Source organism: Mustela putorius, unplaced genomic scaffold (genome assembly GCF_011764305.1).
Source record: "Mustela putorius furo isolate JIRA1106 unplaced genomic scaffold, ASM1176430v1.1 tig00537335_pilon_pilon_pilon, whole genome shotgun sequence".
NCBI lineage: Eukaryota > Metazoa > Chordata > Mammalia > Carnivora > Mustelidae > Mustela > Mustela putorius.
In genome coordinates, this window is record NW_025422457.1 from 4,606,808 (window position 1) to 4,625,021 (window position 18,214).

At 44.2% G+C, this 18,214-nt stretch overlaps 1 protein-coding gene across 1 annotated transcript in view; it reads left to right on the forward strand.

The window, feature by feature from the left end:
- Positions 1-18,214, forward strand: part of CUNH1orf21 (chromosome unknown C1orf21 homolog) — a 221,919-nt gene that overhangs the window by 195,110 nt on the left and 8,595 nt on the right. The window contains exon 5 of the mRNA XM_004767950.3: positions 5,811-5,871. Within this exon, the coding sequence (XP_004768007.1) occupies positions 5,811-5,871 (61 nt within the window). The remainder of the gene's footprint in view (positions 1-5,810; positions 5,872-18,214) is intronic.

Here is an 18,214-nt window from a genome sequence, read left to right on the forward strand (position 1 = left end):
CGTGCGTGCTTGTGTGTGTGTGTTTGTGTGTGTGTGTGTGTGTGTGTGTTAAACTATGAGTCAGAACCTTGGGTTACTGGAATTCCACTACAGAATCTTCCTGGAAGGCCATGAGGGGTGAGTGGTATTTTCCTTCTTACTGACACAGAAGATAGGAAACTCTCATTTATTCTGCAGTGTAGAAAACAGGTAACGAGTTTCTTTTCCCCAGAAGTGGAAGAGCAATCCCATATGTGGTAACAGGGGATTATTAATAATAAAGGAGACAGGTAATAAAAGGCAGACGATCTTCACGCTTTCCCATTTGCTGTAATGTGCAGAGCACATTCTTACTTTGTGATCTCAGGCCAGTGACCTAATGTCCTTGGGCTTCCATTTTCTCTAATTAAAAGGAAAGAGAAAAGTCTTCTTCCTAAATGAAATAATGTATGCCCGGTGCCTATCACAGTGTCTGCTTGGTAAGAAGGCCTTAACAGTTAGGGGCGCCTGGGTGGCTTAGTCGGTTAAGCGTCTGCCTTCAGCTCAGGTCATGATCCCGGGGTCCTGGCGTTGAGTCCAAGCCCCACGTCCAGTTCTCTGCTCAGTGGGGTGTCTGCTTCTCTCTCTCCCTCTGCCTGCTGCTTCCCCTGCTTGTGCTCTCTCTCTGTCAAATAAATAAAACATTAAAAAAAAAAAAAAAAGAATGCCTTAACTGTTAGAAATAGCCCAAATGCCCTTTAGCAGGAAATTGGGTAAAGAACCTCACCGCCTTCTCACAGGGAAATATTAGCCATGAGAACAGATGCACGGCCACAGCACGCAGTGCTGGATGGCCCCAAGCAACGTAAAACCTGAAGAAAAGACTAGGTCCTGAAAGATGACACAGAGTATGACACACTCCTTGTAAAGTCGAAAACAACCGGATAAATCATCTGCTTTATAAAGCACGTATGCAGTAAAGCCTATAAAAGGAGTTGGGGGGATCTTGGTTCCCTGGTGTTGGGGGAAACACACCTCGGTGGGAAGTAAGGTAGCTCTAGGTTGTTGTCAAGGTCCTAGCGCTTGTTTTTTGTTTTAGTTTCATAGATGCTTATTATACTATTTTAGAAAAATAAATTTGACTCCATAGAAGTGAGCCATGCATGAACTGCTAGCTAAGGTGTGTCGTGATTTGGGGATTAGGGTGAAGCCACTTCCCCCAAGGACCCATTGAGCAATGGTGACGATAGTTATGAAAGAAAGAACTGTGTTCAAGCCAAGATTTGCCAGGAACGCCCTGAGTGATTGAATTTTATCTTTGCAGGTGAAGTATTAGGGAGTCAGGACCTTGCCTTCTGATACTTTGGCGGCTTAGGTTTTTATTATCTGGAAACTTTTTTTTTTTTAAGTCACTAAAAAATGAAAGCTGTACCCCTTTCAGCGTTCAAGCTCATTTTGCCCACCTGTTTCGTTCCTTTGATTACTTGTCATTAAGATTCCATATGAGGGGGTACCTGGGTGGCTCAGTGGGCTAAAGCCTCTGCCTTCAGCTCAGGTCATGATCTCAGGGTCCTGGGATCGAGCCCCAAATCAGGCTTTCTGCTCAGCGGGGAGCCTGCTTTCGCCCCTCTCTCTCTGCCTGCTGCTCTACCTACTTGATATCTCTCTCTCTCTCTCTCTGTGTCAACTAAATAAATTAAATCTTTAAAAAAAAAAAACAAAGATTCCATATGACTGTCATCCCCCGTCTCACAAAGCTAAGGAATCACAGCGGGAAGAGCCTTTGGATGATTCAGGGTTAACTCACAAGAGCTCCTCCAGCACCAACCGGGGGACACAGGAAGTGCTGGGGGAGGAGGGAGCATTGTGATTTCCCCGGCTGAGTTCATTAGAGAGAAATAGGAATGACTGAGACTGTTAAGCCTTATCAGTTAAATCAAGTACCAACATACAGGCTTTTGTAAAAGATTTTTAGATATAATTAATCTTAGCATCAAATAGTCATACTTCATAAACTGAATCGTAAACAATTTAGTCACCCGTTTCTGTTATCTTGAGGAAAGGTAGAAAGGCCAGTGGGCCTTTTTCCTCCCTCACCATGTACAGTCACCAAAGTGTGCATCAGAAAGGGTTTCAGGATGCAGTTGTTACCTATGGACTGCTTCTCACAATGCAGAACTCTTGAAGACTCTTGAAGGTAAAAACTAATATTAATGACATTGTGTTGATAGAACTTCTACATGAGAAGAGCACATCCGTGTTTCTCTAGGCAGGAGTCCGCGCAGGTGGGGGAATGTATTTACCCACCCCTGCCACCCCCCGCAGAGTAACAGTGCTGCCTCTGTCCCTGTTGAAGGGACTTCAGGGCTTGTCTGTGGAACAAATCCACAGAGAACAGAGAGGAGCGGATGTTTGCGGGTTACGCCATCCGGAAGATGGCGTGCGGGCGGCAAGGGCCTCATGTGGGCCTTGGTGCCATCTGCCACACTTCCGGGGATGCTGGAGCTTATCGGAAAGAGCTCATTTGGTGCATCAGGATTTGATAATAAATAAGTCAACTTTCCATTAGTCTTTTCCGGCTAACACAGTCCACATGCTGTCTGTGGCACGATCTTGAATCCGTCTGGCGGAAGACACAACTTGGTAGGTTTTGAAATGAGACAGAGGCGGGCAGGGACGTTCTGATGCTCTTACCCAAAGCCAGAGCAGGCAGCATGTCTGTGTTGTGTGGTGTGATGGTGGAGATGCACCGACTGAAAGCCATTTGCCTCGGTTTGGTTAGAATTGTTTCTCAGGGGGCGCCTGGGTGGCTCAGTGGATTAAAGCCGCTGCCTTCGGCTCAGGTCATGATCTCAGTGTCCTGGGATCGAGCGCCGCATCGGGCCCTCTGCTCAGCAGGGAGCCTGCTTCCCCCTCTGTCTCTGCCTGCCTCTCTGCCTACTTGTGATCTCTCTCTCTGTCAAATAAAATAAATAAAATCTAAAAAAAAAAAAAAAAAAAAAAAAAAGAATTGTTTCTCAGAGGGCACACATGAGAAAGAAAGTGGTTGAGTGGGCTTCCCAGCGATAGGACCCTCTGCCCCTGGAGTGAGGCTGCTGTTTGGTTCAGGATTCAGGCGGGGTCACAGATACACTGTCCTGTGTAATGAATTCTGGGTTACATGGCATTTGTTCAGTTTGCTTTAATCAAGGAATGCTTTTTTAAAAAAATGGTTAGAAAGTATGTAGTTAAACTACACAAAACTGGAACCACTGAGATGTTTGCGCTAGCTCACTGTATATGCATCTTAAGGTCCTCACCATTACCTCACCATATCTCCTGATATGGACCCCAGAGCTCTGCATTCTTTTTTTTTAATTAATTAATTTAGTTATTTATGTAATCTCTATACCCAACGTGGGGCTCGAACTCACAACCCCAAGATCAAGAGTCAGATACTCCCCTGACGGAGCCAGCCCAGTGCCCCTGAGCTCTGCATTCTTCATCCCAGGGATGGCAGACCCATTTGCAGAATCGCTTTTACTTCAGACTAATCACTTTGTTAGTCTGGTATGCGTATGTATGAGTACTAACCAAACATCCCTGTTTTCTTGTTGTGATCGTTCAGTTAAGGAGTTAATGAAAATTAGTAATAATCCCGGAATATCAGTGCCGGCCGGGACCTCAGAGACCAGCCGATGGTCTTAGAGATGAGGATCTGAGGCCTGAACCTCACCCGTCCCAACATACTGAACTGCCTCTGGGAGGAGTCGTGACTCACTAAATAAAATAGGGACACTTGGTCACCTGATTAAATATTTATTGCCCTTCTGTTATTTGCAAGGCAGTATATGTTAAAAAAGTTTTCACGGTGAACATCAAATCCTAAACATGCCATTTTTAGGTCTCTTGGAATTTCCTAGGAAAACTAATAGATATGTGGTTCGTCTGTACTAAGATATGTGTGCGTGTGTGTCTGCGTGGATATCGATATTAGGGTCTATCTGTGTCTGTCTGTCTTCATGCCTTTTCTCTCTGGGTCCCAGAGCTGTCCAGCAACCTCATTTGCAGAGAGTTTGACCAGGAATGGGGGGCGCGGTGGGGGGATACCTAGAACGTGTCTGAGCAGCCGTGGTGACTGCCAGGATACGCCTGTTCCACACTCACAAGAACCACCCCCCCGATGCAAGCTCTCCCTCAGAGCCTGTTTACACTGACTTTAGACACAACTCTAGCAGACCGGGTGGGCTAAGCATGGAGAAGCAGCAGCCGGGAAGGAGACGGAAAGAGAACCACTACCTTCTCTGACAAGAAGAAAGAGGGAGAAAGTTCAAAGCAGGCAGAGTACAAAACCCACAGTTTAAGGCTACTTTGCTGAAGGAGAGCCAGCTCCCCCATCTCAGAGGCTTCAGGGTGGGGAGGTCCCCGTATTACAGAGGGGGATTGTGATTAAAGATCATGGGAGTGGCCACTAGTCATTAAGTGAAAGTTAAATAAGGTTTGTGATAGATCCTCTATTAAAGTTCAGAAGATTTGCATCCAAAGTGGCTTGAATAGTAAATGTTTTGGCACTTAAAGGAGTATAACCATGGGGAATCTGGAAAAACTCCAGTATGCAATAGTGGCTTTTCCGCCCAGCCAGAGAGGAGAGGAGACTGTTTTCATATATTCTCATTATCACAGTTTCTGGCCCCCTTCTAACCTGCAACCAGGGAGGGAGTGTTTCTGTGACCTCACTTGAATTATCATATAAAGGACAGGAAAAATTAAATGATGTGTGTGAAAGCTGATTGCTGGTATCAGTTAGTTTATCGTTTCCCTTTTATATCCGAGCTGATGTCATGGGCTCCCAGTATTAAATCTTGGTTTTCCCAAGGGTTAGGGGTCCCTTGGGCATTCCCTTATCAGGTGAGGCAGAATGCTAAGGGCTAGCAGGTGGGCTGCCCACACGTAGACTTGTAGGGAAGAAGCTATTCCAGAGCCTCCCCTGCTTCCATGCCCAGCCACCGTAGCAACCGAGCACTAGGAAGAAGCACTGTGCGATGTGTCTCTTAGCCCAGCCTCCTGAACCTCTTTGGACCACTCCTTGTTTGTTGCATGGAAATTACTATCATCAAGTCTATGTTGCCACCAGGGCCACCAGGGCCCTTTCCTCCCATGCCCTTCCCATCTGTGATTCTTCTCTGCTCTCCTTTACCTTCTTATGTTTGGTCCCCAGCACCCACATCTCTGTCACTGGGTGTGCAGTTAAATAGCATCAGACGAGCAAACACACAGGGCAAGTGCTCCTCAGCTCGGCTTCCTGACTCGCTCCCACAGTGCAGTGGGATTTCACTTCCAAAGAGCTGCATTGGCCGTCACCACTGCACAAAGGGTTCAGGGTAATGTCAAGTTCTTTGCCTATTTGCTGGCAGCTCATACCTAGATGGGCAGCTGAAGACCGTGCTGATGATGACAGTCTCTGTAAAATACACATTTCCATGTAATAACTTGGATATATTTTCTTTTCACAGTTACAGGCTTGAAATATGTCATGTAATGCTTGGCTGTGCTTTTTTTTTTTTAAATCACAAATGTGTATCTGAAGAAAAAAATTGGCACACACCTCCCAGTAACATCACTATAAATAGTATGTGTACGGTGAAAGGAAATTGTATACCTTAAATCGTAGGAACTGATAGACTCTAATGAAACACATTTATAGGAATTACTGTAATGGCATTTATCCTCAATAGGACTTATACTGTTTCAGTAGAAAAGTCAGCAATAAATAAATACCTGCCTCAAAGTTTGGGGACTCAGCGTTTTTCACTGGAGGGAGCTAGTTGGAGACAACATTGAAACACGCACTGAACTACTCTTTGTTTTTTTAGCATGCACATCTCTGAAAGCCAACAAGAATTCTTCAGAATGCTGGACGAGAAAATTGAAAAGGTAAGAAGTAAAAGAAATGAACCACTTGTTTCAAGGGACATGTGCTAACTGCCTCCTGAGTTCAGGTAATAATGTTCTGATTCCTGTGTCACAAAGCTGTTCTTGTAAGGGGATGGGTAGAGAGCTAAAACAAAAGTCTCCCCTCACACCAAAAAAAAAAAAAAAATTGTAACTCTGAGAATGTTTGATCTCTGCTAGAGCATCGAAGATCCCAGGCTTGTTGATCACTAATGAACAGGGGTAGGGCCAAAGAGAGACTAGTCAGAGCCTTTGCCCAGAGACAGAACATCGCTGCCACCGCACGTTGTCTGCAGCTGGTACCCTGCTCTCACCCGAGACCATGAGTAAGGAGGTCATCAGTGCCTGCTGACGCCTCCGGAGTGTCCACTCGAGGCCTCATACCACTCGCTCTTCTCTACAGACATCACATCTGTGTTGCCATCAGCGCCTGCTGCGGGGAAATGGCGCTGAGACACGTATTATCTGCTTGTACAGCCAAGGAAACTAAGGCTCAGAATATCTGAATAACTTACCGAGGTTTGCAAGGCTGATCGTGGTCAAGTTGGAATTCCAGCCCACATCTGCCCGGCCCCAAAGCAGAGTCTGCTGAGCCGCTTCTCCCGCAGTGTGGGGGGTTTACAGGGACAGGAAGATCTGTGTGGAAACTGAACCCATACTTAGGATCTCAGAGTACCATATGCTAATCAGCTGAATGAAGTATGGAATACGGTAAGAATTAAAGGCTGACTTCCACACTTGTGGAGTTCAAGTTCATCACTGCAGGGGGTGAATTTTAAATACGACCGTTGTAAATCGGAGTAATTCCATTTGAAAACCTTGTTCTGAAGAAGAGTAAAATCCTAAATTCAGAACATAATACAACCGTGATGAAGGCATTACGGGCCAGTTTTGCCTTTGGAGTTTTTTCCACTTTAATTTTTATTTTTATTTTTTTTTTTGTGGCCCTTTTATCTGATCATTCCTTCATGAATTCCTAGGTTATGATATGTATCCGTCAATGGAAAATAATAAAGGGCTTAAATTCTTCAGTATTTTAGCAGCAGACCCCATTCTGAAGTGGACCTCTGTAAAGAATAGTTGTGTAATCTTCCCATGCACCATTAGAGGACCAGCACATGCTGCCAGTGTGAAAGGTAGAGGTGGAAGATGGATTAGAATGGAACTTTAACCTACAGCACTACTTGGCTATGCGTAAATACTCCATTGCATGTAATTTATATTATTCTATTTTTAGAAAGGGAGAGAGGGGGAGTGGAAGGGCAGAGGGAGAGAGAATATTAAGCAGGCTCCACACCCAGTGCAGAGCCCAACCAGGGCTCCATCTCACGACCCTGAGATCATGATCTGAGCCAAAATCAAGAGTCGGATGCTTAACCCACTGAGCCACCCAGGTACCCCTTTTTTCTTTTTAATTTTTGGTGAAATCCCGACTTACATGTGACTTTTAAATTGGAAACTTCATCTAGGAATAATTACCAAGCTCCATGTATTGGTTCCAAAACTGTTCAACTTGCCAATAACATTTGTTTTATTAAGAGAGGTAAAAAAAAAGAGTATTTTGTTCCCGCTGTAATGGTGAAGACCTTTTCTTTCTCGGTTTGTTTGGACTTTTTTTCTTCCACTAACTCTATGGCAATAAGAGGATCTTCTTAGTAGTTCAAGTTAGTCTCTAAAAACTGAAACCTGAATGGTAAGTTATCTTTTTAAACAAAAGTTACAGACCCTGACAAGGCATTTAAGGTGATCTAATCCCATCCTGGTGTGTTTCCATAATTGAAATTCTACCCACTTTTACTCAAAACTGGAATTCATTGTTCCCATCTGAAATCTGATTTCCGTTTTTCCTTTTGCGTCCAGCGTGTAGAGTATGATGTGTCTAACACAACAAAAGCAAAGTTTATAACTTCTTCATTTGTTGGATGGAACCTTCCCTAGACAAAGGAGCATTTGTAGATTCAACATAAACAGTATTCTCACTATGGAACACATTTATGTTCAAAGAAGAGCTGTTATGTAATCTGTGACATGCGCCCAGTTACAGATTTCTAGGGGAATTTTCTATCCGGCCTGAACCCGGCTTTCCTGTTTCTTCCCTCTTATCTAAAGTTCATCTCTCTGAATATTATGAGCGTGCTGTTCTGTGTATTATTTAACCATTGAGCCGTCAAGATTAAAGTATTCCTTCTTAATATACACATTTGACTTAATATAATCTTTACATAGTTTATATAACCAAAATTGGAAATTGAGTTCTTATAAATTATTTTCCTGACTTTCCATCATTGCTAAATATTCCTTTGGTCCAAGCTAGCCTGAGGGCAACCATAAATGCAAACTCAGATCTATTTTTCAGGTTTTATAGAGTTGATTTTAAAAAACAAAAGACAGGGGCGCCTGGGTGGCTCATTGCGTTAAGCCTCTGCCTTTGGCTCAAATCATGATCCCAGAATCCTAGGATCAAGCCCCACATCAGGCTCTCTGCTCATCGGGAAGCCTGCTTCCTCCTCTCTCTCTTTCTCTCTCTCTCTCTCTGCCTGCCTCTCTGCCTACTTGTGATCTCTGTCAAATTAATTAATTAATTAATTAATTAATAATAAACAAAAGACGAGGCACCTGGCTGGCACAGTCAGTTAAGTGTCCAACTCTTGGTTTTGGCTCAGGTTGTGATCTCAGGGCCATGAGATGGAGCCCCACATTGGGCTCCACCCTGAGCACAGGGTCTGCTTCAGACACTCTCTCCCTCTGCTCCTTCCCAGAAGGCGCTCATGTGCTCTCTCTGTCTCTCTCTCACAAGTAAATAAATCTTTAAAAAATGAAAACACCTCAGAACTTCGTGCTGAAAATTGGAGTCATTCTAAGAGGACTTGAGTTTTGAGATTTAATATCTCTCAGAAATGTCCAGAGATTTTTTTTTCTTCCTTCAGTTGATGAGAAGCAAAATTGACTGTGCAGAGATTGAATCTTGCCCTTCCTTGATCTTCCTTTGTACTTACTGAATGTCTGTAGTACATGGTTTCAATTTGCCCTTCAACTCTCAACCAAAAGAAATCTCTACTGTGTCTCTCTCAAGAGAGATGTAGAAGTACTGTTAGTGTAAAGAAACTAGGACTGTTAGAGGGTCTCGTATATAGTGGAAATTAAGCTGGACTGCTCTAGTTCACACCTTCAGCTAGACCAACGTTTTCTAAGACGTTAATGATGTCAAAGAAAAGCGAGTAGCAAAAATGCCTTTAAAAAAACTTACCACTTAGTGAGTACCAGATAGTTACTCAGGATGGAAAATAGGAAATTTGGGATACAAAATATGTAGGTAACAGTGCCTGGACTTAAGGAGCTCAATTTTAGAAAGTGAATTCCTTTCACAATGTAATCATTTTACTGATTGGAGCCCTTCACCCATTAGCCCTTCTCCTCATGACCCCCTGTCACTGGGAGCCAGGCCTTCCTTTACCGGACACAAGTGTTTGTTGGGTCAGGTGGTGGAACTTGAGGTCCCTTAACCAGGGAGCTGGGTCAGCTTCCTGGACACTTTGTACCATTTCCACTGCCCTGGCAGCTAGAAGGCCAGGACCCCAACCTACATCTGGGAGAGCTTTGGTCAGGAGAGCAGTGAGAGTTCCAAAGAGTTTGATAACCTCTCTTTGATTTACTTCTGCATCTCCTTTGTGGAGAGTAAAAATCCTGTGACACACAAGGAGCACCCATTTACTTTTCCCTCATTATGTTTTCCTCGGATATTCAATTGGAATCTGTAGTTATGTCTCCTGACAGTTCACAGACTCCCAAACCTTACAGGAAGTGGTGACATTCACCTAATTTTGCAACGGAAGAAAATGATGCTTTACTGCAGAGCAAGATAATGACTTTAAATTCTACACTTTCATAAATTTTAAATTCTACTTATTTCAAATTTTTAAATTCTACTCATTCATATTTAGAGAAGATGATATCTAGATTGTTAAAAGTCAGACTCATGGGGGAGAATCTGAATATAGTACCAAAGACAGATCACATCACCTTTTTTTTAAGATTTTATTTATTTATTTGACAGAGATCACAAGTAGGCAGAGAGAGAGAAGAGGGGAAGCAGGCTCCCTGCGGAGCAGAGAGCCCAAGGCGGAACTCGATCCCAGGACCCTGAGATCATGACCTGAGCCAAAGGCAGAGGCTTAACCCACTGAGCTACCCAGGGGCCCAGATGACATCACATTTTAAGTAATGCTTTCTTCTGTACATTTGAATTTACAGGTTAGAAGTCAGAAAGGTAAATGCATTTTTAAGTGTCTACAACAATAGGACCTTCTCCAGGCAAAAACAAGGATGTATGTTTTGTTCTACGAAGATGTAAGAACAGCTGATGACCAAGGAGCCTTTTGCCCTCTCAAAGACAACTCTTTATTTATTTATTTATTTATTTTAAGATTTTATTTATTTGAAAGAGAGAGGGAGAGGGAGAACAAGTGGGGGGCGGGGCAGAGGTGCTCTGAGCCCATTGTGGGGTTTGATCCCAGGACATGACCTGAGCCTGAAGGCCAAAGCTTAACACCCAGGCGTCCCATGACGACTCTTCATATTAAATAAAGAATGTTCAGTACAGCGCCGTTTGCACCTGATTAGTTTTTCGCAAGCAAAACTTTTAAGCTTTGTTAGGCTGTGAGCATCTTTTTGGAATCTTACCAGAGTGATAGAGACTCTCCCTATAAAAATGCACATATCCTGTACCCAAATTTCGTAAGTAAATTGTCAGGGTTGGATCATTCCCTAGAACCTGTACCTGGGCCCCAGGCCTAGAACCTGTGGATTTCTTCATGATGCCTTTCATTGGTGTGCTTCCCTCGGAGGTAGGACCTGTCTGTACCCATGAACCTTAACTAGCAATGATCCAGATAGATCTCTGGTTTTGAAGACTAGGAAACTCCACACAAACCCATTCTCCTTCTTTCCTTACTGCCCTTCCTTCTCAAAAGTGGCTGAGAGCCCGTGACCCTCCGAGCACGAGCGGCCCGCACACCCACTGCTTAAATCTTGCTTATTCCTCGGTGACCCTGAGACTCTGCCGCTGTCGACTGAAATTACTCATTATAACCTTTTGAGGAAATGTAGAAGAGCGGCTCTGGATTTAAAATCGGCTGATTTTAAAGGACATTTGTTCATCAATAGACCTGTACATCTATTTTAAAAGTACAATAGTGCTTTTATTTAAAAAGTACAATAGGACTTTTTAAATCTATTTAAAAAGTACAATAGACCTGTACATCTATTTTTTTTAAAAAATCATTCACACTTAGAAAATGTCTGCATTCCTGATCCCCTTGGCCCTAGAACTGACCTAGCTGGTGAGAACGAGCACGTCTGCATTTAGAAGTTTATTTCAAGGGCTCTTCCTCTGAATATTACATCAGCTCAGTCTGAGCCATATCTTGAGTCCCTGTGTCGGAGATCAGAAGGTGTTTGCTTTTCACCTGGTGAAGAGAGTGACTAGCATGTAATTTACTAACCGTGGTGTTTCATTCTGTATATAAACTATCCCCCTAGGGGACTGTGTAACCTCAGAGTTGCTATAGAATCAGCTACAATGTGTACTGGATACAGCTGATGATAGGTTTTCCTCTCTGGGCGTGTGTTTGAAGGCCTCCTTGGTGCCCGCTAGGAAGAGAAACATAGGCCTGTAGTATCAAATCCTAAGGAATGTTCCACAGCCCGCCTGCGTGTGCAGAGGAAATCACAGGGTGTACCTCACGTCTTGCTTTTCACTTTTAGCAACAGCCAAGGCCCCTCTCAGCCCTCCGCGCTAGTGGAGGGAGGCTTGCCCACATGTACATTTTGCAAGTGGGCTGGTTTGCCAATATCATTTCATTAAATAATTTTTTTGTTCCGCACTGAGCATAGTATGGCCTTGCCTTTGCTCATAATCAGACCCTTCCCTGTGGCCCCTATCCCTCCATCCCCTGCCTTGCCTTCTCTCTCTCCTGTGTGTAACTTTCCTTATTCATCAGCCAAATGAAAGCTGTGATTACAAGGGTAAGGATGTGACTCAGTCCTGGTTTGTTTTTCTCCCTCCTGAAGAGTCGTGATGCTAACGTTGGTGTAGGAACCACTGGGCTGCGATCCTAAGGTAGCTGATCGTAATAGATGGCGTGACCAAGGAAGATAAAGCAGGCAGCGAGCCCAAAAGAAATGAAACAGTCTCTGCCCACTTTCTTTTTTCTGGAGGGCTTGATTTTCGGAGAATCCTTGAGGTACTTTCTGCCAGATGGGCTCTTAGGGAGCAGCAGCGGAGAACAGTTCAGATTTTGGAATGATGAGAACCCTGCCCTGCTTAGGAACGAAGCCTCGCTGGCAGTAGTGTGGGGCACAATCAGGAGATGGTGTCATTTTGCCGTGGGTGCAGTAGTCCAGCAAGGGAGGGCAACCCAAGGTACCACTCGGAGCAGAGACACAGTGATGCTGGTGTGCGTCTTTCCCTTGACGTGCTCCCATTCGGTTCATCCTTCCTGTCTTCTTCCTGGGCTGTTCCTTTCTCTGTGTGTCCGTTCTTTGTTTGGCGGCCATGGGTATCGTCTTAGCCGTCTGGGCTAAGATTTGTCTTTGGACCTATCTGTCTTTGTTTCCCCGGAACCTAGCACAGGGCCTGGGACAGAAGACATGCTTAGCAAACTCGTTAGAATGAGGGAATGATACAGATAAGACCGTGGGGGCTCAGCAGAAGCAAACAGAGGAAGGAAGCGTGGTCAGGCAGACGCCTCCAGCAGGAGGTTCAGCAGGATAGGAGTTCTCCACCAAGAACAGCGCCAGAGGTAGACAGCAGGTGCAGAGCCAAGACCTGCCTTGAGAGAGGTCCCGGAAAGAGGCAGCACCGAGGAAGAGAAAGAACCTGTGCTTCCGACCAGGGGTCAGACCTGAGAACCAGCTCCAGTTGTAGCTGTGTGGCCCCATGCTGATAGTTCGACCTTTCTGATCCTCTCACGGCTCCTTGAAAATTTGCATAATAATACCAACTTGTCTGGGAAATTAGAGATAAGTTACAAGTTGTCTAGCAAAGAGTTTAGTCTGTTGGACATGCTTGAAGTTGTTTGTATCCTTATCATCAAGGCCTTTTGTAGAGTGGGGGGGGGGGGGCATTGAGGGGGCTAAAACTGAAACTGAAAATGCAGAATTTAATAGTTTGAATTTTGCACGAGCAAAAGTGCCTTCCTGTGGTACAGAGGTGGTCTCCTTAGAGGTAGAGTATTAGAAGGGGACACCTTTCCAGTGTGCGCTGACCTGCCTAACTTCTGTGTGGTATAAACGTGTTCAGGAATTAGAGTCATGTGGCCATTTTTAGAGCCATTAAATAACCTTGTGCTAGCTTTTGAGCTGTGATTACAGAATGAGTCGGTGAGTCAGTAGCCTGGGTAGAGCTAGATCCCTATATAGATTTTTCGTGTTTGGAGGGTTCATTCTTTTTTAACTCTTGTAGGCTTTTTAAAATGTGCTTTTATAAATAGCAATACCAGCCTCTAAATGCTTGTGACAACAACAAAAACAACAGAAAGTTAGGAAAGGGATCTCTCCCCCAAAGTCATTGAAACAGTAAAACTGACTTCTTTTGATTCATTTAATGAACATAACTGGGATATGTTCTCCCAGACCCAGAAATGGGCCAGGGGCCATAAGGGGTGTGTAATTTAAAAGCTGGGTTCTTGCCTTCGGGGAACTTCTAATCCAGAAGCAAAGTTTCGAGTTGAGAGGAACTTAAGAGAATATCTTATCTGATTGCCCTCCAACTCTTGAAAATTCCCACTAAGGGAATCCTCTGTAGCACAGAATGACACATGCCCATTTATATCGTTTGGGAAGGAATTACGAAGCATATTGTGTTCTGCACATGTGCTAAAAGTTTTATTCTGAGATAATCTTGTTATTAATGGATACTTATTCCTCCCTTTGAAGTTCCGTTGAGTGGAGACCGACTTTTTCATTCCTAGAAGCAGCATTCCTGGGGCGGACAGTTCTTGAGTGCCCTCTCTTAATCCCATTTTCCTGCATGGATTCAAAAGAGGAGTACCCAAATTCCTTAAACTCCTATTCCCAAAATTGGTTGTTGGGGGTTTGGAGATATTGAATCATATCCTGCCTCCCTGCTGGGTTCTTGAACAAACTGAAAACTAACACAGGGATCCAGGTGGCTGTCATGGATGGCTGACCATATTAATGAGCCTCATCATTCCCAAGTGCAAGGTTTCTTGTAAACTAGTTGGAATACATTTGCAACACTTAAACATAGAAAGGATCTATAGCCAGATTATATAAAGAAGTACTATTAATACAAACCAATAAAAATCAGGGATGAAACTTCCGGGTCTGTATCCTTGAAATTGTTTTACATCTGTACAGTAAAGTTTACTGAAGCATTCTGTGTTTGAAAGCAAAAAAAAAAAAAAAAAAAAAAAAACACCACAAAACCAAACAAAACAAAAAACCATGAAGGCACTGGAAGCAGCCTAAGTGTCTACCTTTAGAGGAGTGAGTAGATGGAACTGTAGGATGCTGCAGTGCAGTGTTAGACAACAGTTAAAAGAAATGAATCAGGTGTGTAAATAGAGTGTATAGATTGAAACCATATCATTAAGTGAACAGAGGAATATGCAGAATAATAGAAAAGAAAATGGTATGATTCCATCCCACTTTAAAAATGTAAAAATGCCATATATTGTTTAGAGATGGACATTCAGCCAGTATTTGTGAAGTACCAGCTGTATACCATGCACTGATACACACACATGTACATGTGTGTATGCACACATCAGTCTGGTAGATTTGTATGTATTTATAAATGGCATCTGTTTGTATCTGCTATATATTTGAACACATCAAGTATAGGTTATTTGATAGAGTAAAAATATGAATATCAGAGTATCAAAAATGAGCTGGAGGGTCACATACTAACCATGACCAGTGCTGCACCTGGGGATGGGGGAGGGGGAATGGAGACGGGACAGCGATTTCATCAGGGCTGAGTGTTACAAAATATTCCTGCTTCTTATGTCCAAGTGTTAGAAATACAGTGTTTGTTACGTTCTTTTTACTCTTCTATATCTTCTCAGTTTCTCAAGATTAACTGAAGTCTGAAAAGAGGACCTTGTTTATGACAAAATGTCTAGTGGGGAAAAGATTCTGTAGTTCAGTGGTCACGAGTCCTGCTCCCACTTTCCTCCACATCCCAGCGTGTGCAGTTCGGTGGAAGACGACCGACAAGCTCTCATACACGGGCACTGAGAAACGCTCTAAGTCACCCGAAATAGCCGTGTTTTCGACTTCCTGTGAAATCATTATTCCCAAGGATTCTGGTAGTCACGACCAGAGATGGCGTTGACTTCTGTTCATTGTTACTCTCATTGGCCAGTTGGCCAAATATGCGACAACCCTTAATTTCAGTAGAGCTTCCCATTAGGCTAAAGAGTCCCCACAAATCCGGTCACTTCTGCTTGCCCCAGCCTGCCATGTGTCCTCTGGACCTCCCTCAGTTGTCATGCTTGCAGAATGCTCATTCCTAGGAAATGTTTACGTTCATCAGGCCAGGGGGCCCCTCAGGATCCATAATGAAGTCCCACAGACCCTGCTTTCCCTTCTCTTTTAGGCTGCAGCTTGGCCACCTTGGCCATGTCCTGGATGAGGAGGGAAGCCACATGGACATGTTCTCCCCATCTTGGGGCCCAGGACACCCACTGTCATTGTCCTCTGGACCTTCTCCACCTCCTATCTGGCTAATCCACTGTTCTCTGCCTTTTATAGGCAGGGACCTCCCACCAGGAGCTGTGCTCTGTCCCTGGCCAGATGCATGTGCTTTCTATTCTGAAAGCAAAGAGAAAGGGAAGGGATGGTGAGCACTGATCCAGCAGACAAGGTCACTCCTCTCGGTGGGGAGGAAGAAAAGGAACCAACGTTTCACACGTTCTCCTCACTAGTCTGCTAGCTTATGAGCAGTAAGAGGGGCAAACCCAACATCCTCCATTCTGTTCACGTATGACTGTCTGGGTCAGTCACCATCCAGAGGGCCTCAGGGTGGGCCAGAGGGTGGTGATGAGAAAGGGCCTGCTGGGTTCCCTAATCCAGTGGGAGAGCTAATAACCATCTGACTCCTGACTGTTCTCAGTTAAAAACTGCAAGGAAAGGAAGTGGGTACTTAGTCTCACCAAATTTCCGAGCATGCTCAATACACATCCTAGGGTATAAGCAATTAGTTCCAAACAAAGAGCTCTCAAGAGTTTTTCTGGAAGACACATCTTTGTCAAGAGGCATAGGGATTGAAATCCCAAACTTGCTGAAGCCATTGTCCTGAAGGAGGTGAACCCCAGAGAAGCCATGAGGCTTCATGTCCTAGAGGAAGTGAATCCTAGAAGGAACCCACAAGGCTTCATGTCCTAGAGGAAGTGAATCCTAGAGGAGACACATGAGGCTTCATGTCCTAGAGGAAGTGAACCCTAGAGGGGACCCCATAAGGCTGAACCTACCAAGTAGATTGACCTGGCCTGGGGGTCAAGGGATGGTATTTAAATCTTAACTCTTACACCTGAAAATACACTAAGACATCCCTTGAATTAAGTCCATCAAACGGCCTAGAAATCTTGCACAAAGAATTCCACAGAAATTTATGTTATAGCTATTTATCATTAGAAAGACTCGGTTACTACAGGGAAAAATTTATAAGGTAACACTAAGTGAAAAAAAACAAAAAAGTATCTATCATAGTATTGAAACTATATAAAAATGACAGATATACAGACAGATTTAAATGAAACTTTGGAAACTCTCCAACTTGTTAGGTAGATTATAGGAAAATTTGATTTTGATTGATGGTTTTCTTATTTGTAAAATAAGAACAATTTTATAAAATGACATTTTAGAAGAGAACTCTGGCCCCATCTTGAGAGAAGTGCCTCTCAAGATGGAAATTATGTCTGTTGCTTAGCTTCTAGGAAGAGGGCCAAACCTTTGACAATGTTAGCCTCTGAACCCACTGATGGTAATTCTGTTCCCTGGAACAGGGGTGAGCAAACTGTAGTCCATGAGCCAATCCAGCTCACCAAACAAGAATGGCTTTTACATGTTTCAATGGTTGGGAAAAGCAAAAAGCAGAGTATACTTTCTGACATGTGAAAAATTACGTGAAATTCCAGTTTTAGGGTCCACTAATAAAGTTTTATTGGAACACAGCCACGCTCATTCTTCTTTTATCTATGGCTGCCTTCATGTTTCCAACAGCAGAACTGAGTTGCAACAGAGACCGTATGGAACCCAAAGCCTAAAATACTTGGCCCTTCGCAGAGAAAGTTGCCAACTCCTGCCCTACGATGGCAGTTCACTATGGCCTAGAGATACGAACCTCTCAGCTTTATCCTCATTCCTGCTCACCTCCTAGGGGCGGCGAAGGAACATCATTGAAGTCCTCTGAGGGCCAACGTCTTGAGAAACATGTGCCTTCAAACTTCTAAAATACCCTCCTTTTTGTTCGTAAAATGAGGATTCGGGTATAATAAACACTCCATGGGGGCTTTAAAGCCGTGCGGTTAATACTTGTTCTCTCTTGGAAATGAAAAGCTCAGTATGCTGTGACTGTTGTCCCTGCTGCTGTTATCGTGGCGATTACGCCTCTGTCTGGTCAGAGAAACCAGCAGAAGCTGTCACACTCCTACTGCTCTTTAGAAACGAGACCTTTCTCCAACCGAAATAGTAACGCGTGAGTCTAATTAGAATAAAGCTCATTAGAAACAGAGATGGCCATTAATGCCTTGACTGATTTTTCTAATGAAGTAAGCCGGAGGAGGAGACTTGAACTGCATGGCGAATTATTTTTGCTTTTCTTTGGCATTTCCTCAAAACTGTGGCTAGAAATTTTTCTTGGACGGTTGGCGAAAACGCTGCTGGAGCAGTGACTGGGAAGGCCCTGCCACTTCCAGCCCCGAGAAAGCCAGGAGAAGGCGCCTGCTTTGGCCCGCTGCCCCGCGAAGGGATTGGGGGCTTTGTTCCACTTTTCCTGCCTCCTGCCTCCACAGCCTGGGTGCTGGGTTCTAGCTCATCACGCACAGATGGTCAGGCTGTAGCGTACAGCTCTCCTGGCATGGCCTAGGTGTACTCCTGGTTCAGGGACAGAGCTTTTAAATTGTCCTGATTCCCGTGGAAATTTGGATCCGAGGTTGCCTCTGGATGGTGATGCCTGGAGGAAAAGGTAGGGGGAATGAAAGGTGTTTGGGGGCAGAGCAAGGAGATGGCCCATTAAATTTCTGCACCAAAATGCAGTCGCAGCAGTTGTGTTTCCTGAATCAGGGTGGTTTTGGGCACC